Genomic DNA, 20,718 nt, shown 5'->3' with positions numbered 1-20,718 from the left:
TCTCTGTTCCACAGCACCACTAGATGGGGTGATGCACTTGCCTATCAAATTAAATGTACCCTGGCACCAAATGAAACCAAACCTAGCTCCAAAATGGAAAATGTCCAGCAACTGCTCCCCACAAAAACGGGCTCCAGGACAGAGAGCTGTTGCTGGCTCAAGGTCCACACAGAAAGTGATCTAAGGGATGAAAAGTGAACAAAAGTGTACACGGGGGTCCCTGGGCTGTGAAGAAGGGCACTCAGAGGGCCATGGGGTACACAGGATGGCACTTGGTTCCCAAATCCACACAGAAAGGGACACAAAAGGTAGGAGATGAACGCATTGTGGTGTCATTCCCTCCTGCCCCCCCATTCTTTCTACCTCTTGCTCCCCACATCCCCCTTACTTCTCTAATATGAGTTTTGTAACATTTGGTGGGTAGACATGAAGCCAGGACAGGATGCAGGTGTACAGTCAGAAAGAGCCATCCTGGCCATTGCCCACTAACCCTGTGTAATACGGTGCCAACCTAAAACATTATTGCAGCAGCAGTTAATTTAATAATTCCAGTTCTCAAACCAAATGCTTTCTGTAAAAAAACCCCAACTTATTGTAGGCATGGCCATAGTCTTCTGATTTTCAAGAACAAGACTTTTAGGGCTAAAGAACAAAGGAACTCAACAATGAACTGAGGTTATGTGGAATAACATGCTGCAAAGAAGTCCACTGGAAAGCAAGATCAGAGCCCTGAAAGCTACCTGTGGTTAGCCTAAAATTGTTGATGGATTACAGCTGTTGTTTTAATTTGTAGTGCGTAAAAACCAGTGTCCACAAAAACTACCAAACAGCTATGATGCTTTCAAAAAACACAATTGAATTTTCATATATCATCTTTCATTCTAACCAATTTACTTATTGTGAAGTTTAGGTAGGGAGCAGCTGAGAGCACTTACTGCACACTAATTGTTACTGGTATATGTAAAAGTGTATGTCATAGACTGCTTTGAAGAATTAAAACTATGGTTGCATAGATGTGGGCAAAAGTTCTAGAGAAACTTTGCCACAAATAATAATTTGCATTTCAAAATTAATCTACTTCAGCAAATGCTTATACCTTTTCCAGAACTGCTTCTTCCAAATGCAAAGGTTACTTGAATTCACCTTCAAGAGGATTAGTAGAAGAAAATTGAAATTTACATGCATGAGAAGTTGTAGAAAGTGAACTTGAATTTCAGTGGAGTATCTTCCCTGAAAATTCTTTGTAATAAAAATTATACTCATTCTGCCATGTAACAGAATTGATATCATGTGAGCAATTGCAACTCAGCACAAGGAAGAGTGATAAAAATTTGCAGTGAATGCTTTTTTTTCTCAAAAACCTAAATATACCACGTATATATGGATTAATGAATTTGCATAGATGAGATTAATAGGCAAGGAAGGTAGCTGCTTAATAAATAATTCAGAATAGAGTCATTTTTATTTGTTAACTTGATTGACTGGACATATTAAATCCAGACAAATAGAGAGGATTGAATTGTTCATTTTGGATGACATGCTGAATTCTACCATATCTGAGAAATGCAATGGCTTAGGGTACAATGGATCAGAAAAGCTTTTTCTTATGAAATGAAAGAAAGTTTTCTGTGTTACTCCAAAGTACAAGAACCTAACTGGGAAATGTACCTAAATAATTTCTTTTAAAAGGCAATGAAATGGGGCAGAATTTAATGCTTTCCAGTGGAAATACTGGCTAAGACAGAGAGAGGCAGGTAGTTTTTAAATACCAACATTAATCCTAATCTCCTGAGGAGCAGTAAAGAGGTATGAGGAGATAATGCTCAGCTGAAATCACAAAGAAGACAACTCTGAAATTCAAGTGCTGTTTTTGTTGCTTTAGTCTGTGTCTTGAAGCAGACTGTAATGAGTTCAACCAGACTGGCAGAGGGGAGAGAGGGAGCAGAAAAACTCTCCCTCAAGTATCCATTCCAGCTGTGTAATTCAGGCTGCAGCATGTTCCATGCTGAAAAGAAAGCATGAGGCAGTTCACATCTTGTTCTCCTGCCATCCATGGGCATGCTTTCCAAACTCGTACACCAGCCACTTCCAAAATGCCAGTTTTATAATGGTAACTGCTGGGGAAACCCAGAAAAGAAACAATGGACAAAGTAGTAGTGGAATTCACCTTAGGGAAGTTTTTTATATGGACTTTATGACAGCAGAACAGTACCTGAGTCACCGTGTTCTTTACAGGCAGAGAGCTCCTCTCTTCCTGTTAAATTGCTCTTGAGGATTTAAAACAACAGCTTAAAACTTTTCCATGTGCCCTGGAGGATGCCTTTCACTGTTTGAAAGATACAAGAATTACAGTGGTTATCACAGTTCAGAAGAAACCATCAGTGTTACTGGTACAGCAAAAAGAATAGTTTGGGGGGGACTGGTTTGCAAACATAGGGTAAAATTCTCAACTGAGATAAAATATGCTAATTTTGTTGTCATCAGTAGTTACAACTCTGTACTGCTTTACACTTAGCCTATGGATATTTTATAAGTGAAGGAGACCAGGTACTATCTCATGATCTATAGAAAAAACATGAAAATAACCACCTACCCAATCATTCTCCCCAACTCCCAAGTTTTCAGGATAGCTACGAAAAACAGAGCGGAAGTGTAATGAAATGAGGGATATTGCTGCCTGTTAACTCACCAGAGAGCTCTGCTCAATTTTTCGTATGTCCTTCTGTCATTTTTCTTCCTTTGTCCCCACATCTTTGTCAGAGCTTCTGATTTAACAACACAAAAAATGCCTTGCTGCCTGTCTTCCCATTTCAGAATGTCACTGTTTTCTTCAGGAGAAATGAGCAGATCCCTTACAAATTCCCACAAGTGAGAATTCTGTAAGTCTTAAACAGGAAGAAGACAGCTGTTAAGTTGATGTTTTCTTATGCATGCCAAAGTACTGGGGCTCTGAGAAAGCTGATCTAGTGAATGGCATCCCTGCCCATTGGAGGGGGGTGGAACAGGGCAATCTCTAAGGTCCCATCCAACCCTTACCAGTCTATGATTCTATGATTCTAAGTGAATAATTATCATGCAGCTCTATGCCTTGCAGCACAAGCAAACATGTTTTTTTCTCAATGTTCTGTTCAAAATGCTTCACGTGCAGACATGGGAAATTTGGCGCGTGGTGGGCATGGATCAAATGAAGCCCTCCCTTATGTGCAGCTCAATGATTTCTTGGCTTAGTGCTGTGCTTCTAGAAAGTCAAAACTGCCTCAGCACTAAAGAACATTAAAGAAGAAGAAAAGGGACTTTTTTTAATTTTTAGAAATCTTTTCATCTGCTACATACTGCTGATGTTTGAATACAGTATTTCCTGTTAAATGGAGCTTATTATGTACAAACAAGTTTACTTACAGTCCTTGTTTGATGGCTTTGTTACTTCTGCATCAGTAAAAAAGGAAATACCTAAAAGGGAAGAATATACCCAGTGTTTAGTTATTTTCTTCACAAGAATAACTTCTGGACTGAAATCTAAGTCCTGGTCTCCTGCATCACTGCTTGTGAATATACCTCAGAATAGATGTAGAAAATGCAGGCTGCAAAACCACAAAATAATTTTTCATCTTATTTGCTGCAAAAATTATTTATTCTTCCCAATGTGACTATGTCTGTGTTTTAGTTAGTTTTGGGGGGTTTTTTTAACTTTTGAGGTATTCTTCTTACCCTTTACATTCTGTCTGTATGTCTCTGTTCTTATGATTCATGTGTTTTGTTTCTTTGCCCTCTGGTCCCTTGGCACTTCATTTTTGCTGTCATCTATATCATGGTTTCCCTCCCTGTCTTCACAGTTAGATTAGTTCTTTCTCATTCAGCTCCTTGTCCCTTGAAAACTACCCCTACAGTCCTCCCTCCCTCCTTCCTTTCCCTAAGTAAAATCATCCCTACTGCTGAAAATCATATCTTCACACAGCTGGAACTTGTCTACATTATTAGGACAGTATCACCTTTTCAAGGAGCAGTTACATTCACAAAACATTAATAAATGCCTGCATATACAGATCTGCATTCAAGGAACTTAACTCATGTGGTGAGTGTGGCATACAAAACTGGGAAAAGCTAGAATTAAGCCCGCTTATGCAGCCATGGCTTGGTCCATTGATTATGTTGCAGTAAGGTCTGGCATTGCTGGACCACTGTCTTTCCTCAAAGGTCTTATTTTATTCATGAGGTGGATATTCATGAGCTGTTGTAGTTTGTTTACTGCCAAGTGTCCAATCTTTCTACTGACTATAAAAAGTTAATTTTCTTAATGAGATTTTCTTCACAGCTTTGCATTCTTTAATTTCCTTAATAACATCCTTATCTCCTACATCTAATAATTGCCTTCAGAATGGCCTCTCTGACATGATACATGAACACTGACTGGGTGGAAGAAAGTAATAATGGCCACAGCAGAGCACAGCCAACCTAAACACAGGGTTGTTTTGTTCTTGTGATGGTCTCTAGTCTTGCTCACCTCTGCCAGTCTTACCTCTCCTATTGACAACAGTGTCAGTCACTGCACAACCCTGCTGCATTTTGATAAAGCTTGTCCACATATTTTCTTACTGCTTTCCCTCTGGTCTTCCCAGTCTGTCAATGATCCTGTTTCAGCTTCAGCCTGCCCCTCCCTGTTCACTGTGTACCCAGGTCACCCTCTCCTGCTCATTCTGCCTTGCCAACCTCCACTCCCCACTGGGCAGTTCAAAGGTGGGTAGTGGACCAGTGAGGGATGGATAAATTCCAGTACATTGTGACTAAGCAGATGCTCACCACTAGCAGTGTCAGCTCCCATGAGATCCTCCAGGACTTGCTTGCCTAAGCCTTTAATCCTTTTCCAGGAGTCATAAAACTCCCGTTTGGTCAAATACTCCCCTAAGCAAGAGGAGGCTTGAGCTGTTGAGGGCTTTGAGGAGCTAAAATGCTCTTCAGATTCTCATTCCTAGGGCATAGGGAAATGACCTTCTAAAATTCCCTGCTTAATGGAAACTCTTTTGTTCGTATCACCACAATAGAGCTGGGTAGAATTGCCAAAGCTTGGCATGCACACTAACTGATTTTTGGCAGGAGTGAATAGCAAGAAACGGTATCTGCAGCAGCAATTGCACTTCTATTTCACTTACACTGAACGATCAATAGCTTAGTTTTTGAATCTTAGCTCATTATGCAGTAATAAATCTTCCAAGACAAGGTTGAAAAGAGTAAATTAATAGTGTTTTCATTAAAGTGCATCATTAAGCATACTAGTAATGAGGTGGATTATCAGTGCAGTATGCACAGTAACGCCATCAAACAAAATTTCTTCTTTACTCTTTAAGAAGCAGACCAATCTTCACTACTTTGAGTTACAGGAATAACAACATGTTGTGTCTTTCTGTATCCTGTCAGAATTAAAACCTCCCTTGGAGCATTCAGGTTGACCACTTTGAGTAGAAAAACCAAAGGAGAGAGCAGAGCTTGTGTCCTTCTGGAGATTTGACTGGTTCACAAAGATGAGCCTGGACTGCGTGTGATTGTGAAGCCAAAGCTTGCAGTGAGATTGTTGTCTGCCTGCCCTATTTCTGAGTACTCCTCATGTAGTATCTAAGTGGCCTCTGTATTTTACCTTTTATCAGTGCTTGGGAATGTGGATCCCACACTTTCTGTTAAACTCACACAGAAATGCAATGCTTTATGTTTTGACTTTGATTTCTGGAGCACTAACCATGCATCCATCCTGCTATTCTGTAAGATGAAATACAAGTATCCTCCACAGAGGCCTGCAGCATCCACAGACTATTCCTGGGTCATGTGGCATAACTACCAGCCATTGATATGAAAGTGGGAAAAGAAATGCACTTGGCATCTAGTTTGTACTGGTCACAGCAGAACTGCAACCACTCACAGATGTTGTGCTCACTCCAATATTCTGGGTGGGTGGATGGATGTTCAGAAAGAATTAGAATCTGTAACATATTTGACAAGAAAGAAAAACTGTAATGAAAAATTGACATAAACATATTTCAAGCAAAACTAATCCCTTTGCTTTCTCCTGACTGCAGTCTTCCTTCCTTATTCCTCCAGAGCACATCAAGCCCTGTGTTTTGCATTTTTCTTTCTGTTGTATAGCCTTTAGTACTTCATTTTGTGTGAGATATTTCAAGAGAAAGTGCTTTCACCTGGACATAAAAAGAAAAACTTCCTCTTAAAACTGCAATAAAATTTTTTTAAAAGGTCAAAGTACAGAATTTGTGAAAATTTAGAACTCTGTAATAAAAAACAGTCATGTATTCCTAGACTGAAATAACTTGACTCTTACATGGGAAGGTACTCAGTCAAAGCCACCTAGCTACACTTTATGGCAGATAGATAACTTAAAATAATTTATTACATTTTTTTCATATAATTCCAGCAAGTTCTTTCACTCATTTCATCTAAAATAATGTTAATGTCATCATAGGGAATATTTTTTTTTGTTAGATTAGAACATGAAAAATCTATTACTCTCAACACACATCACTGGACAAAGAGCTTCCAAGTAACCCTGCCAGAAAATTATAGCCTAAAAGTACTTAGCCAATTAAATTCCAAATTTTTTAACAGGCTTCTCTCCTCAGAAATGCAGTTACTGGGAAAATGTGTGGAAATATGTATATATTTGCAATAAACTTTTTTTTTTTTGGCCTAGAAAAACTTATTTTAACTGTTACTGGTACAAAATCTAGGCCTGGTATGGTATATATACTGCAGCTAACAAGCATGATTTGTGACTCAAGCACTTTTTTTTCCCTAGAATCAAAGCACAGGCTTTTGTTATTGTATTTTTAACTTTTTAAGGATGACTAGTAATTTCTCTCAGTTTTGATTCTTAAGCAGTTACAGGAATACAAGTGAGGAATTATTGCTTTAGGAGTTTAAAGGATTCTAAATTAATTTAAAATATATTATCTGTAATATTTATTATATCACTTGAGTGGGGCAGTTGCAGAACAGTAAATAGCAAAAGAAAGGCCATCAAGGATGTGAATGAAAGAAATATAAAAATGTTCAGTTCATTTTCACATCTCACAGCATCTTATACTTGACCTGTATTTCACAGTTTCTTAGTCCAGTCATCCATTATTCACAATGTAAGTTTCAAATGAATCCAGAACATTTGATTTTAGGCATTGCTTATATAAAATTGTAATTCAAAATGGGTTATGATAGCACTGCAAGTCAAGTGAAGAGTGTCTAGACAGCAAGTTCGGAGTGCAAAATGATGCAAATAGGCTGGAGGAGTTTCCAGAGTAAAACTAATTTAAAGGGCTTGAAATTGTGACAGAATAACTGTAATATGGATCTTGCATCCTACATGGCTTCTGTAAAGTAATTAATACTTCTAATTACTTTAATTACAACTTCTAAATGTTTACAGAGGAATTTGTGGTTGCTTTCATGAATCATTCCCATGCTATAAATATCTTCATATGTATGCACATACAGAATTAATGTAATACTGCCTGCTGCGTTTTAAACCCTTGGATGCTGCTATGACATTGCAGCAAAGCCAAGAGGTGGGCAGAAGCTCTGGGTCTGACTTTTGAGACCCATACCTTGAGGATATTTGAATCTCAGATTTCATTCACCTCCTCATTTAAAAGGAAAATCAGATGAGCTTAACACTGGATGAGCTTTATAAGCCCTGCAGACTGAACACACCTGGCTGTGTCAGGGTCTGAAGGCTTCTGTGGGGGAGAATGGGAGTGCTGGGAGCACCAGGCTCACAGGCCTTCTGCCAGGGGAAAAAAAAAGCTTAAAAATTAGCTCTACAGGAACCCCAACTTCAGAGGCTGCTCAGGAAAAGCAGAAGGCTGAATCGATCCCTTTCTGAATCAGGCATACTTATTTTTTTTCTTCTTTTTTTAATCCTCTGCCAACAGCCTCCAGCCTCCCTCAGGAAAAACAGAATATCATAACATCCTCAACTAGACAGATTTAGAGGAGATGAGCATCCCTGTGGAGCTGGGCATGAATCCAGACTTGTGTTTCAGGGGCTGCTCTGTGAGCTGCCACAGGCCAGTCCAGACCCTTTCCCTGTATCTGTGTTTCCATATGCAGCCAAATGAAAAGTTCATGGCATTGCTTTTCTATCTACAAGTGTGTTGGATTGCTCCTTGTTCTTCTATCTAAAGGTAATATGAAAGAAAACCAGAAGTATTTGTTTTGCCAATCCACAGGTACAGTGAATAACCTTGAAATACTTTGTCCATTGGGCTTGAAACTTTGATCTGATTTTGATAAATATATCCTCTGGCAATATTTGTACTGTCATATAAATGACAGGACATGTTTCCTTCATGGAACAGCACTCATCTGGTCCCATTTCTGTCTTTGCTTTGGTTTTGGAAAGACTCAGATCATGATTTTAAAATATTTCAAAGCCCCTTGTAGTACTGTTGTGTTTGATGAGCATTTTAAAGGTGCTGTCACCGAGACCTCACCTTCACACATGCTCGTATCTTTTATATCTCATATCAATATGAGTAAAGAATTCGGGGAGCTTTGCTGTCTTGTAAATGCTGAACATGATCAAGGTATTATGCCACTGAGGAGGGAAAGATCAGCCAAAGCCAAAGGGTCTGTGAAAGATCTCAGGGGTTTTTTAAGGGAAAAAGAAAGGGGTGGGTAAAATTTCATACCACCTTACAAGAACATAAGGGCCAGTACACCCCCCTGTGACAGGAACCTTCCAGAACTGTGCCTAAAAGTACAGCTTGATGTGTGTGGGGGAAGGTACCTGGCAGGATGATGGTGAATAGCTGAGGGTGGAGAAGAAAGCATAAAATTCAGATCTTCCCTGTTCCAGCCTTTTAAGGTGATTTTCCTCTTTTCAGGAAGTGATGGAAAACAAAGAGAAGGAATGAAAAGCTACACAATATTTTAATTGTCACAAATGTTAACATCCTCCATTTTGTATTAGAAAAAAATACCCTCAAATATAAATGCTGATCTATTCTGTTTGCCAGAAAATAAAAGCATTAAAATTACCAACATGGGAATGGAAAGGCAAACTTACCCTGTATTTCATCCCATGGGAACATGGGGGTGGCTGCAGTGTCCCAGATGACAGTCCTTCAATGGCTAGGGTCCTGTCTCTGATGAAGTGTGCCAGGACTATTCTACATTTTTGCAGAAAATATTTTAGAAACTGGCTCTGGGCTCATACATTAAAATACCAGTGTGCTTTCTAGAAGAGAAGCTGAGCCCAGAAATAGCCTGTAAATCAGTGGTCTTCATCTGTTTCTAGGCAGTTTTGCCACCACAGTTTAATCTCTTTTAATTGAGCTTCTGTTTCGTTTCTACCAAGTACAAAACAGGTTTTCAAAAGGCATCAGGATCACAGTCCTTAAGCCTATTACTGTCACCAGAGGAAAGTGTAGGTAGAATGTTATTATGCTGACCTACATTCTTCTCTGGCTTCACAGCAAAGTTCTTTTCTGTTCAAGGGCTGCCCGTGCAATGCTGGTGGTACTGCTGTAGTGGCTTTATCTGTGTGTGCTCAACATGTCATATGTACTTCTAGGATACCATGCAGGAAATGACAAGGGAATTCCCAGGTTGGTTTAAATTTGATTCAGGAGAGAAATTACAGTAACCAAGAAGGACTCCTAGAAAGCCTAAAAGCATCAGGAATTGAGCAATAGAAAACATGTGGAGGAAGAAGCATAGCTCCTACCTTGGTCAGAAAAGGTTCATTATTTCCTCAGCTTTCGTAGAGGCTTCTGACCTGATTGTTGTGTAAAGCTGCGTCTTTTACGAGCTGAGGGAGCTTACACTCAGCTACACGTGGAGTTCAATTTAGCATACTTTCTGGGGTGTAGTTGTTGCACTGCTGTTCATCTGGATGAAGTCAGAGCTGTGCAGCTGTTGCATCACAGACCTCACAGTGAAAACAAGTAACAGTCTGCAGTAAAGTTAGAAATTGCCGAAATGCCTCAGATGGGCTGCTTTGCCTTTGGCAGTCGCTGATCTGCTGATACCACGAGTTCCCTAGGGATTCCTTCAATTTCTGTGTTGGGGTTTTTTGTATGTTTGTTTAAGAAAGTGGAAGAAGATTAAATAACAAGCAAATCTTTAATAGAAATCAAAGCAATTCATGTAAGTGATCCAAAATTAATTTTGAATAAATCCTATCAGGTATTTAAAATGCATGTTTTAGGACAAAATATTTTCTGTGATTTCTGTAATTTCAAATTAAATTTAGAATTGTATTCTAAGATGGAATGAAAACTAATATTAAAATAATATGATTCAAAAAACCTCAATTCCTGCAGGGCTTTAAATACAACCATTTAGTTGAAGCAAGAAGATTTATATTCTACCTCATATGTCAAACTTAGTGATACAGAAACAAAACACTACATGATCAGTAGCTGGATTAGCACCACCAGAAGCCATGAGGAAATTACTGTTATTACTCAAACTGTGTCTCAGCAAGCAAGGTCTTTTCCATAAGATCAGCAGTGTTGTCATGTAAAAGAACAAGTAGCTTTGGAAGAGAAAAATGTTGCATGCACCCATAATTTTTTCCCAGTTCTGGCCAAAATTTTGGTTCATTAGCATGAGTTGGTTGTACTACCTCCCTTTTCAGAGCCTCTTGAATGATTCAGCCTGAGCGCAGAGAAGAGTTTCAGGACTATTTGGGAATTTGAACCAACTGTTTAGAAGAGAGAATATTTCTAACAAGCAGTGCTTACTTAAGCTTCTGAACAGGGATCTCATCTGACACCAGAACATTTGGAATGAATTCCTTCAAACAGAGTTGGGATTCCCCACAGGAAATGCAAGGCCTGGTGAAGTATAGGGTTTCCAATGCACAGAGTATTGCTCTCTTAACATTGGAAATTCTGCAGTGGGCAACTCTTGCATTATTACAGATGTATTTCCTCTGGCACCTTTCAGAATCCTTGTTCTTGCCGGATTAGTGTGTATTGACCTGGTCACTGCTTTCATTACCAAGTTGCAGAGCTTTTTAGGAACTAAATCCCACACTTGTACTCACACAGCTGGAGTGGTGTATTGTGTGGTGCTGCCAACTCAGTGGGCAGAAATAAACAGCTGAAAGCCAATTGCTGTCTTGGAGAGAATAGAGTATCTCCACAGGTCATTGGAGAGACACAATTTAACAATGATTGCAAAGACAACCTGCTCAAAGTATCTCATTCACTCTCTATACCTGCCTCCCAGTATGTAAGATTTCCCACAAATAAATGTCTGGAATGAAACCCAGAATCCATGAACCACAGAAAATAGATATTCTCAAGGTGAAATAATATCTGGGAAGATGGGTGAACAAGGAAAGGGTGTAAAAAAAAAGTCACTGGATTGAAACTTAGAACTAGGCATGGACTTGATTTTGTAGTTATTGTGAGGATAACTTATTTCTCCAAGCTGGGAAACTGTGAAGTGGAATGGCAACCTCAGTCCCTACAGAGGACTGGATTTGAACTCACAGGTGTGGGGTAAAGCTGCCAGCTGCAAATCCTCTCAGCAGGTTTGACCACATGCCTTACAGGCAGCAAAAGCTATTTGGGATAGAAAACCCCTGTTTTATCCATATGCAAATATATGAATAATTACCATTAATTTCTCGAACATCCCATATAGAGCTCTGGATGTTCCAGAAATTAATGGTAATTATTAGAATTATTAGCAAAGATAATATATTTTCATGCATTTTATGCAAGCAGGATATTGGTTTGGGTCACATTGAATAGTACCTTACCATTAACTGGTGCTGTTTATGTATGCACATATCTGCTTAAATACACTTACGAGACACAGAAAGTGGAAGAGTCAGGCAGGTTTTTTTCAAACCACAGGAGAGCTTTACAGCTCTCAGTCTTACTCATCTGGTGCTGTGTTCACAGAATCTATAAATTAGCTTTTGCATTACAAACAATCTCTTTTGATTTAGTGATACAGGCTGAGATTGCCAATTTACTAAAAGGTGTTGAGGTTCATGCTTGTCTCCACCATTAATTCATTGAAGCAAAGTCAGTTGTTTATAGTTGAGAAAACTGGTGATGCAGAAATGAGAATGGCAGGCAGTACATCAGTTGAGTGCCTGATTAAATCATCACAGCAAAACCATTTTGGCAGCCTTCAGCTTCTTTATAAACAATGACTTCAGTAAAGAAATGGAGCTTGCTTTTAGGTAGGTGATTACTCCTGATGCAGCACTTAAGTCCAGAAGTAGGTCTTGGGAGCAAGGGGGAGCAGGAGGCTTCAACAGCAGCACAGCCCAGCACTTCAGGAATAAAGCCACCTACAGGACTGTGATATATGGAACACCCTAGAGACAGGCTGGTTTGGTTTTTCAAGTTCTTATACACACCCCTTTTGATGACAGTGATAATATATAGCATAGCAGAGCGCAGAGATGGGGAGAAACATTCTCAAGTACAGAAAGTTTATCCTGTGTTGGTTTTTTCCTCTTTGTCTAACAGTGTTGACTTATGCAAACGTGACTTATGGACAACCTAAGCAAACCTGCAGTTTAAGCACTTAACTAAGGAGAGTCTCACTCCTTCTTTTGTGACCTTAGTATGTAAGAAGGGCTGTCAAATTTTGTTCAGAGCTCTCAAAGCCCAGGAAGTGGTGTTCTCACTGTTTGCATCTGGCAAAGACCAGGATGCAGAAAAGTAACTGGATTAAAGCCATGCAGCAAACCACTGTGGGTATTAGAAAAAGAATAGCACTCACCTGAGGCCAGGTGGCATCTCTGTCTGCCTGAGCACCATGCCTCTTAGACCCACAGAAACCTGCTGGGTTCTGGTCCAGATACAACTGCTTACAGGTCTGATATGATCATTAAGAGATTTGGATAGGATCCATGGACAGGATGCTTGGCATGATTAGAAGCAACAGACGAGAGACACCTACACAGAGGTAGTGAGAATGAATTGGTGAATGAAAAGCATACATCTAACATAACACTCTCAAAAAATTTAAATTAGGAATAGTTTTGATCAGAGTAGATTGAAATATTTTTGTGTCCCAGAGCTCCATCTTAATTAGCAGTCTTTTGAGGATGCCTGCATAAACAGCAAGAGCAAAACGTTTAGGCACATATCACTTCAAGTGGAGGGATTTCTTTGCTCCATTATGTGCTGACGGTGACTCATGAGCTTCACCATGCTAGTGTCACGTGCATCTCACGCTAGTGGTGTGACATGGCTGTAGGCAGAAGCAGCTCTGATGCAAGGTGATGTTGCATGGCGTGAATGCAAGGAGAGGTGACTCAGAGGGAGTGCCACATTTTACCTCCCCAGCACAATAGGGGGCATGCCAAGAAATGCTGCTAATGGAGCTGGTCAAGGGCCACCCGGGTGCAGTGTCCCAGCCAGCATTTCAGAACAGCACCTCTTGTTACACAAGATGATTGCTGACAAATGTGACTAAAGCCTACAGGCTACCTTTTGGCAAAGCCTTAGCCCTGAAGGACCCTCCTTCCTTCTCCCACTGCACTCTCCTTGCTCTCCTTCAACTGACTAATCTCTCTACTCCATGCTTCTTTTTTAATTTCCTTCTCTGCTTACCTTTCTTCTATCTTTCTCTCTTCACATTTCTTTTGAAATGGTAGAATGATGGAATTTGCTGCCACCAGTGGGGAAAATGCATATATACTGGTGCAGTTCCATTGCAGAAAGATCTTTCCAGAAACTCAGTTCGCAGTGTATGAGACCAAACATGTAAGGTTGTGCAACAGCTTATCACCTTGTCCAAAGGAATAGTCTGTTTCCTGCAATTTGGCTTTTGCATTGATAAAGCAGTGTATAAACTGTGGGATAATCCAGACAGGAAATTGTTCATAACCTTGTAAACATCAATAACTGTATAAATAAGGAGTTACTACACTGTACAGAAGGGATCTCAAAGGCTATATGAAAAATGTACAGATATAGGTGTAACCCTAAGAAATGAGCCATAAAAAAGGGACTTCCTCTCCTTCCCACTCCATGAAGATATTTAAACAATATTCTCATTTCTCAAGGATGTGGGAAAAGACCTCTCTTTTGATACAGTCTTACAGACATGCTTCTGCACTTGTGAATTCTCAAGTCCATGCTGTGTATTTGGTTTTGCACAGAAGTACCTGAGCCTTGGTGCTCAGGACATGAACAATGGTCTGCTGGTTTAAATAAAACTGACTAAACTCTTGAGATTAGTAGGAAGAAGTTATCAATGGATTAGTCCATGGCAGCATCTTTCATGGTATTTAATAAAATTGTCAATCACAGAGCTTTTCAGACCGATTGGAGAAGTACTGCTGGGGCGTGCAAATGGACACTGAAGAATTCCACAGTGAGATGTCTCTGATTCAGATACATCTCTGATTTTGACTGGCAAAAGTGGACTTTGTTCACAGTCTATTAAACTGGCTTCATCTGATATTTCCTAGTTTATAACCTGTTATTATTTTTTATTGCTCACCATCATAAGAGTGACCCGAGACTTTGACTTATATGATGTGGAAAGTGTGGGGATGATAATACCATAAATACTAATCTAGTTTCTTTTCTTTCAGCTACAGAAGCAGAGAAACTTGATTAACCCTGTTGCCTCCATCCAGAACTCACCAACACCAAACAATTCATGGTCAATCATAGCAGAGGATGTCATGAACACACTGCATCACATCTTCACCCCTACACATGCAAACCCTCTTAATAGGAATCATGCCACACTCAGCATTTATCCAGGCTTTTTCTATGTATCAGCTACTCCTACAAGTTTTCTATCCCCTGAAAAGGTACAGGATTGTCTGCACCAGACAGGGTGGGGCTGGAGAATGATGGAACCACTGACATTCTCCTTGGCTGTATGTGGAATGATCACTGTGTCTTAAAGATTCGCTCTCAAAGAAATGCTGCACATTTTCTGCTCTAAGAAATTTTTGTGAGATGACAGTGTTGAATGTTTTTAGTGTTAGAACTAAAACTGGTGACAGAAAGAAACACTGAGAAAAAACAAAGCCTGACTACAGCCTTGGTGGTGAAGAATAGGCAGCACTTGAGCTTTTTGAGTTTGTCTGGCAAAAGCTGCTTACATTTGTAGCTGTAGATGGATCGGGAAGGAAACTTTGGTTCTCCAGCCAGCCCATCAGCATGGGTTTGACTTTTCTACAGAAAAGAATGCTTTGCTGAGAAAGAATTTGTGCACTTTTTAACTCAAGAAATTGGATTTACTACATTGTGGGAGAACTTGTTTTCTCTCTTGCCTTCTCCTTGACAAAAAAGGAGGCAGGGCCATAGACTTCCCACAGACACTGGCCTCTTAATCCAAAATCCAGTTCACTGGGATGTGAAATGGTTCTACTTTTAGATCCCACTCTTCTTCTAACTACACTCCCAGTTTTAGATGCTGTGAGTGGGCAGCTGCTCCAACAAACAAAAGTATGTAGATAAGTCCCTGCTAAGGAGTATCAGGTGGAGTGACAGCCATTTTTCTCATGTCACCAGAAATGAGGGTCAAAATGCTTTGCACAACCGTAGGTTATTTTTTTAAGGGGAAGAAAAATCAAGGGTGTGTCTTTGACCTTTGAAATATGATGGGAATTCCCCTACAGACTAAGGTCAGAGGAGTTAGGAAACAATAGGGTTGATCAATCTGAGACAGCTCAAGGGTTAGAAAACAGTAGGAGAGATCAACTTAGTGCTGTAAAAATTATCACCATTTAAAAATACCTTTCAACTCTTAATTTACAAGCCTCATAAAAAGGCAAAATAAAAGTGCCTAGTTCTCTCAGAAGTCTAGATGGCCAATATTCATGAAGAAGTCTATCTGCACAGGAGATCATAGAATTATTTAGGCTGGAAAAGCCCTCTAAAATCAAGTCCAACTGTTAAGCCAGCACTGCCAAGTCCAGCATTAAACAATGTCCCTAAACACCACATCTACAGCTCTTATAAATACCTCCAGGGATGGTAATACAACCACATACCTGGGCAGCCTATTCCAATTCTTGACAGCCAGTGAAGAAAATCTCATTGAAGAAATTTTTCCTAATATCCTATATAAACTTCCCTTGGTACAACTTCAGGTCATTTCCTCTCATCCTGTCACTTGTTTCTTGGGAGAAGAGACTGACACCCACCTCAGTACAACCTCTACATGAAAGTAAGGATCTCGGGTAAAAGCAAGTAAAGCAAGGATCCAAAGGTAAAGAATCTCATGTTTGTTCTGACCTGGGGACCATCATCTGTATGTATTTGGTGCTACTCATCACATGATCCTCCCTGAAAATGTTTTCACTTCTCTGTTTAAAAAGTGTGGGACAATATGAATGGCTGATTTAGAGACGTGTACACATGTCTTGGTTTAATAAATCTATCTGTGTCTTAGAACAATATATTTAATCATTCTTAAGTTGAGGCCAAACTTTTTGTTCTTACTCACCAGAGTCTAGAAGGGCATAATGCATTAAATGGGACTTTAGGTAAGTCTGAACAAAGCTATACCCTTCTTTATGCCTTGCAGATTCTGTAGCTTTGTAAGCTTGAGTACCCCTTGTTGTAAAGTCCATGCTCCCATCCCTGGAAGTGTTCAAGGCTAGGCTGGATAGGACCCTGAGCAACCTGGTCTGAGGAGCAGTTTGCCCTGTGGCAAGTTTGGCTGAAGCCCTCTGTGCTAGGCAAGTTTTGGAGACATTGTTGGGTTTGCATGCCTCGAGCATGGTCCTTGAGAAAGGATGATTCTGGGTCCTAGTGAGGCTAGGCAGCATGCTTGGACATATTTTGGTGGCTTGAAAAGAAAACCAGCAGAAATTGGGGTGTGCTGTCCCCAGGCGTATCCTTACTGATCCCAGTTCTATCGCCTCCTCCTCTTCAAATCTGGATTACCTGCTAACTCCTGAGCAAGGATCCCATTTTTCTGTCTGTTGCCAGAAAGCTCAGTGTCATGTAAACTGACCTATGATCAAAAATTCTGCTGGTAACAGCAGGCTCAGAGCCAGCTGAGGCTGCAGGCATCTGTGTGATTTTCCTGTTTCTACCCCCATCACTCTCTGCAACTGGCAGGATAGAGGAGAACACCATTTGCACTCCACATCCTTCAACCAGGCTGTGAGGTCTCTCTCGGTTGACCTCGGACTTCTTGTTGGGACTTCATCAGTGCCCACCTGAAAAGACAGTAGTGGATAATACCCAGAGAGCTGTAACAGGCTGGAGAGTTTCTTGGTACTACCTTGTACCAAGGCCCAGTGACAAAACATGCAAAGCTAAAATGAGCTACCATGAATGTGATCAGCCTCATGCAGAGTTCATGCGCATCCTCCCTGAACAATCACCCCCCTCACACACACCCACACACCCCAAATCGTGAGAAGCTGATGGAAAATCTGTAACAAAACTCCCAGATGCACCATCACTGACAGCTTCAGGTTTAAACAATATAACTCTCAAGAGAGAAACTTAAGATTAAAATATAAACATAAGTGAGAAATGGTGCCAAGCTTAGAGGGATTAAGGGATTCAATGAAAGATGAAACTTCATAAAGTGTTTGAACCTGTTTCAAAATCCTTGAAACTCAAAGGCACAGAAAAGTAACCTCTTAGTTGCTACACAAACCTGTGTATGCCTTTGCAACTGCCTGCAAAGGCAGCTCCTATGTTTTAGTGACCAGAAAATGAAACATCTTTCAACCACGGACCTGTGAACTGTTCCAGTTAAATAAACTCTTCCCTCTCTATCCATGCATGAGAAACACAAGGTCTCTCTTACCACAAAAAGCATAAAATCTTTCTTAGGCTTTTCTCTTGATACTAATCTAATCTCATGAAGTGTTCGTGACTTGAGGCACAAGAAACAGACTGGAAATATTCATCAGTCTTAGTTGGAAAACTTGATTATGAGAATTATTAAATCCTGCAAGTCTCCATGATCACCAAGGGACTTGTGAATGAATGGGACTAACCAAGTAACCAGTCAGATTTCTCAACATTTTTTGTCACCTTCCTTGGTACAACATAAAAGGGCAAAATGTTCACTGATCCTGATTGAAACTCAGCTGGAGGATACAGCAGGAAAAGAGCAATGGATCTGCCCAAATTAGGCTGTCTAGATGGCGCGTTGTATAAGTAGGCCTCTTTCCACTGGAAGACTTTTTTCTTCCTAAACCAGTTCACCATTAACACTGCATTTTAATTCCTTGGCAGAAAGTGTTGCTTCAAAAGCCCTTTCAAACTATGTTCAGGAAGCTCAGAGGGATGCGTGTTTTGTTTGGAACGCAGTGAAGGACAGCTCAAATTGCAGCCTATGGACCACAGAAAGCAGCCACCAACCAGGACACCTGTGCCTGACTTCTTGTCTTGCCATGCATTTCTTTGTAGAAATGCACGCATTCCACCTTTTGCTTCCTGAAAATTGGGGTAGCAGTAATTGTTCTGTAAAGAAGCACGGTGGGAGTCCACAACTATTTGGGAAGGTCACTTAAGGCTGTTTTTCTGTTTCATTTTGTTGAATTTCTCCATTAAATGACCTTGTAAGCTACAGGTGCAGCACTCAGCTGAAACTAACCCTTAACTAGACAGCTTCCAGAAAGAAATGACCATTTCTGTGTCTGCTGTTTCTCAGGAATGTTGGGCAGTACAGAAATCTTAATGCTGCCAATGTTATTGGCTCAAACACTGCTTTTGACATTTCAGGAATAAAGCATGAAAAATTAACAGATAAATGCACATTTTTATGCGTGAAGAACAATCCTTAACCCTTCACACATCCCCAAAGAACATTTGCATGGTCTGGGTGGGCAGGGAAGAGGCACTGCGGATGGGGCATTTGGCTTTGGTTTTGCATTCACACAGGATTCAACTCTGAACTTCCTCATTTGCCTCACATTCTGAAAGGATCAGAATACAAGAGTATATGACTAGAGCTCTGCAAAAACTTGACAGCAGATAGAATGACAGCTAGGTTAGGATGAATTATGCTTGTTAAAAGAAAGCTAAATATCATCACTTTAATCTTGAGGATTGGGCTATAGTGATTTAAGGCTACGTGAGAGCACTGAATTGGAGGTTTAACTTCCTTTAGGATATACATAACAACTTCACACACTTAACTAATTCATGTCCACTTTCCTGAATAGACAGATGACAGTCAGAGGTCAGCCAGAAAGCCAGGGAGTGGAACTGGGAACTAGCAAGTACAATGTCAGTTTCTGCAACAATTGCTATGTTTTTCTTTTCATATGAACTCAGCTAGGATTACACATGCCATACTCCTCCTATTAGCATGCATTAATTTTCTGTTATGCTGGCCTGCAGATCTCTCTCAAACCAACTCTTAGTGAAGTTTAGGAGGCATGTCCTCACTGCACATTGAATTCCTTTTACAACACTGAAATACTGTCAGGTCCTAACATGCTCAGGCTGTTCCAAGGCCAAGTCAGATAGTAATCAAGTTGTCGTGCTTGGAGAACATTTGCTCTAATATGTGTCTGTACATTTCTGTCAGCTGCCACCGAGGTGCCCTGGGAGGGCAGAGGCAGGGAGCAACGGGAAGCTGCCATCCTGCATGTGTGCCAAACCCCTAGAAAATGAGGAAAGTGTGTTTGTACATTTTTACTGTTGGGGTCTGCAATGGTGATTTCAAACCTTCTGTTTTCCCTTTGGGATAACCAAGAGTCTGCATTACAACAGCATCAGCTGTCCCATAGAGTAGACAGCATATGAGAGCGGGATACAGCTGTTATCAGATAGTGCTTCTGCAATGTTCAACAGTGTAAGCTTTACAGCCACAAGGACCACTTGTCTTTCTTGCTTCAGTTTTTAGTTCCCAGTCAATATTATTCTTTGGGCTCTTCTTTTTTCCTGTTAAGCTAGAAGGAATCTCTAGCATTTAATGGACTTTTAATAGGCATTTCAGTTTTCAAGAAAGAACAATCCCTTTATTTGTAAATTGTGCCTAGAAAAAGTCTTCAGTGCCTAGTCTGGCTGCAGTCCTCCTTCACTCAGGCACATGATGAGGTATATTTTAGAATGCCATTGCCATTAAGATAAATCAACTTCTTTAAGATATATGTATTATTAAGTATAGAAAGGTAGGTATCATCTAAGTGGTTCATCTATCATTGCAATATTTTTCTTGAAATGAATACAGTAACCATCCATGACCTATAATTTTCAGAGGAGAATATGTTTGTAAACCTCAACAGAAAGCAGGTTTGGATACTTCAGTTTGCTCAAAAGTCCTGTTAGAACCACCTATAGAACAAAGATAGAGGAGAATTGTCAATGACAAAGGCTCCTTTCTGCTCATTCAGGATACTGTTAAGTGTTCTAGAGCTCCAAGGGTTTGAATACCCTTCCATTAAAATTGTCATCTATCTATCTATCTATCTATCTATCTCTCTATCTCTCTATCTCTCTATCTATCTATAGCTGTCAATGCATGTTACTACTTCACAAAGTGGAACTCTGATCTGAAACTCATCATGCATATTAATCAATTAGCTACAAATGGCATCAATTGACTCTCTGCAGCAGCTTTACATGAAACCTATAAATTCATTTTGTAATAATCTCTCTTATTAGCTCATTAGAGGAAAAAACCAAACTCCCAAACAACAAACAGAAGGATAAGAGTGTGGTCAAGGAAAGAATGAAAGAATGATATATCTCGTGGCACTGAGAAACCTCAAACTCAATTTGGATAGAGAATTTTCAATAA

General features: G+C 40.1%; 2 protein-coding genes across 3 annotated transcripts in view; both read right to left on the bottom strand.

The window, feature by feature from the left end:
* Positions 1 to 2,777, bottom strand: part of CPT1A (carnitine palmitoyltransferase 1A) — a 60,253-nt gene extending 57,476 nt beyond the window's left edge. For both annotated transcript variants that reach the window (XM_048307451.1, XM_048307450.1), the window contains exons 1-2: positions 2,690 to 2,777; positions 2,213 to 2,326 (exon numbers count right to left, since the gene is read on the bottom strand). The gene's annotated coding sequence lies outside the window, so the exon portion shown is untranslated. The remainder of the gene's footprint in view (positions 1 to 2,212; positions 2,327 to 2,689) is intronic.
* On the bottom strand, positions 1,698 to 9,126 carry ELF5 (E74 like ETS transcription factor 5). Its single transcript, XM_048307455.1, is given in 5 exon segments — positions 1,698 to 2,086; positions 2,088 to 2,114; positions 2,690 to 2,885; positions 3,400 to 3,450; positions 9,062 to 9,126. Coding segments are annotated over 5 exon segments (357 nt in total). The 5' UTR covers positions 9,087 to 9,126; the 3' UTR covers positions 1,698 to 2,028.
* Between the last annotated feature and the right edge of the window lie 11,592 nt (positions 9,127 to 20,718).

This window comes from Corvus hawaiiensis, chromosome 6 (assembly GCF_020740725.1).
Source record: "Corvus hawaiiensis isolate bCorHaw1 chromosome 6, bCorHaw1.pri.cur, whole genome shotgun sequence".
Taxonomy (NCBI): domain Eukaryota; kingdom Metazoa; phylum Chordata; class Aves; order Passeriformes; family Corvidae; genus Corvus; species Corvus hawaiiensis.
Note: the sequence above shows the minus strand (reverse complement) of the source record. Positions and strands in the feature narration are given on the sequence as shown.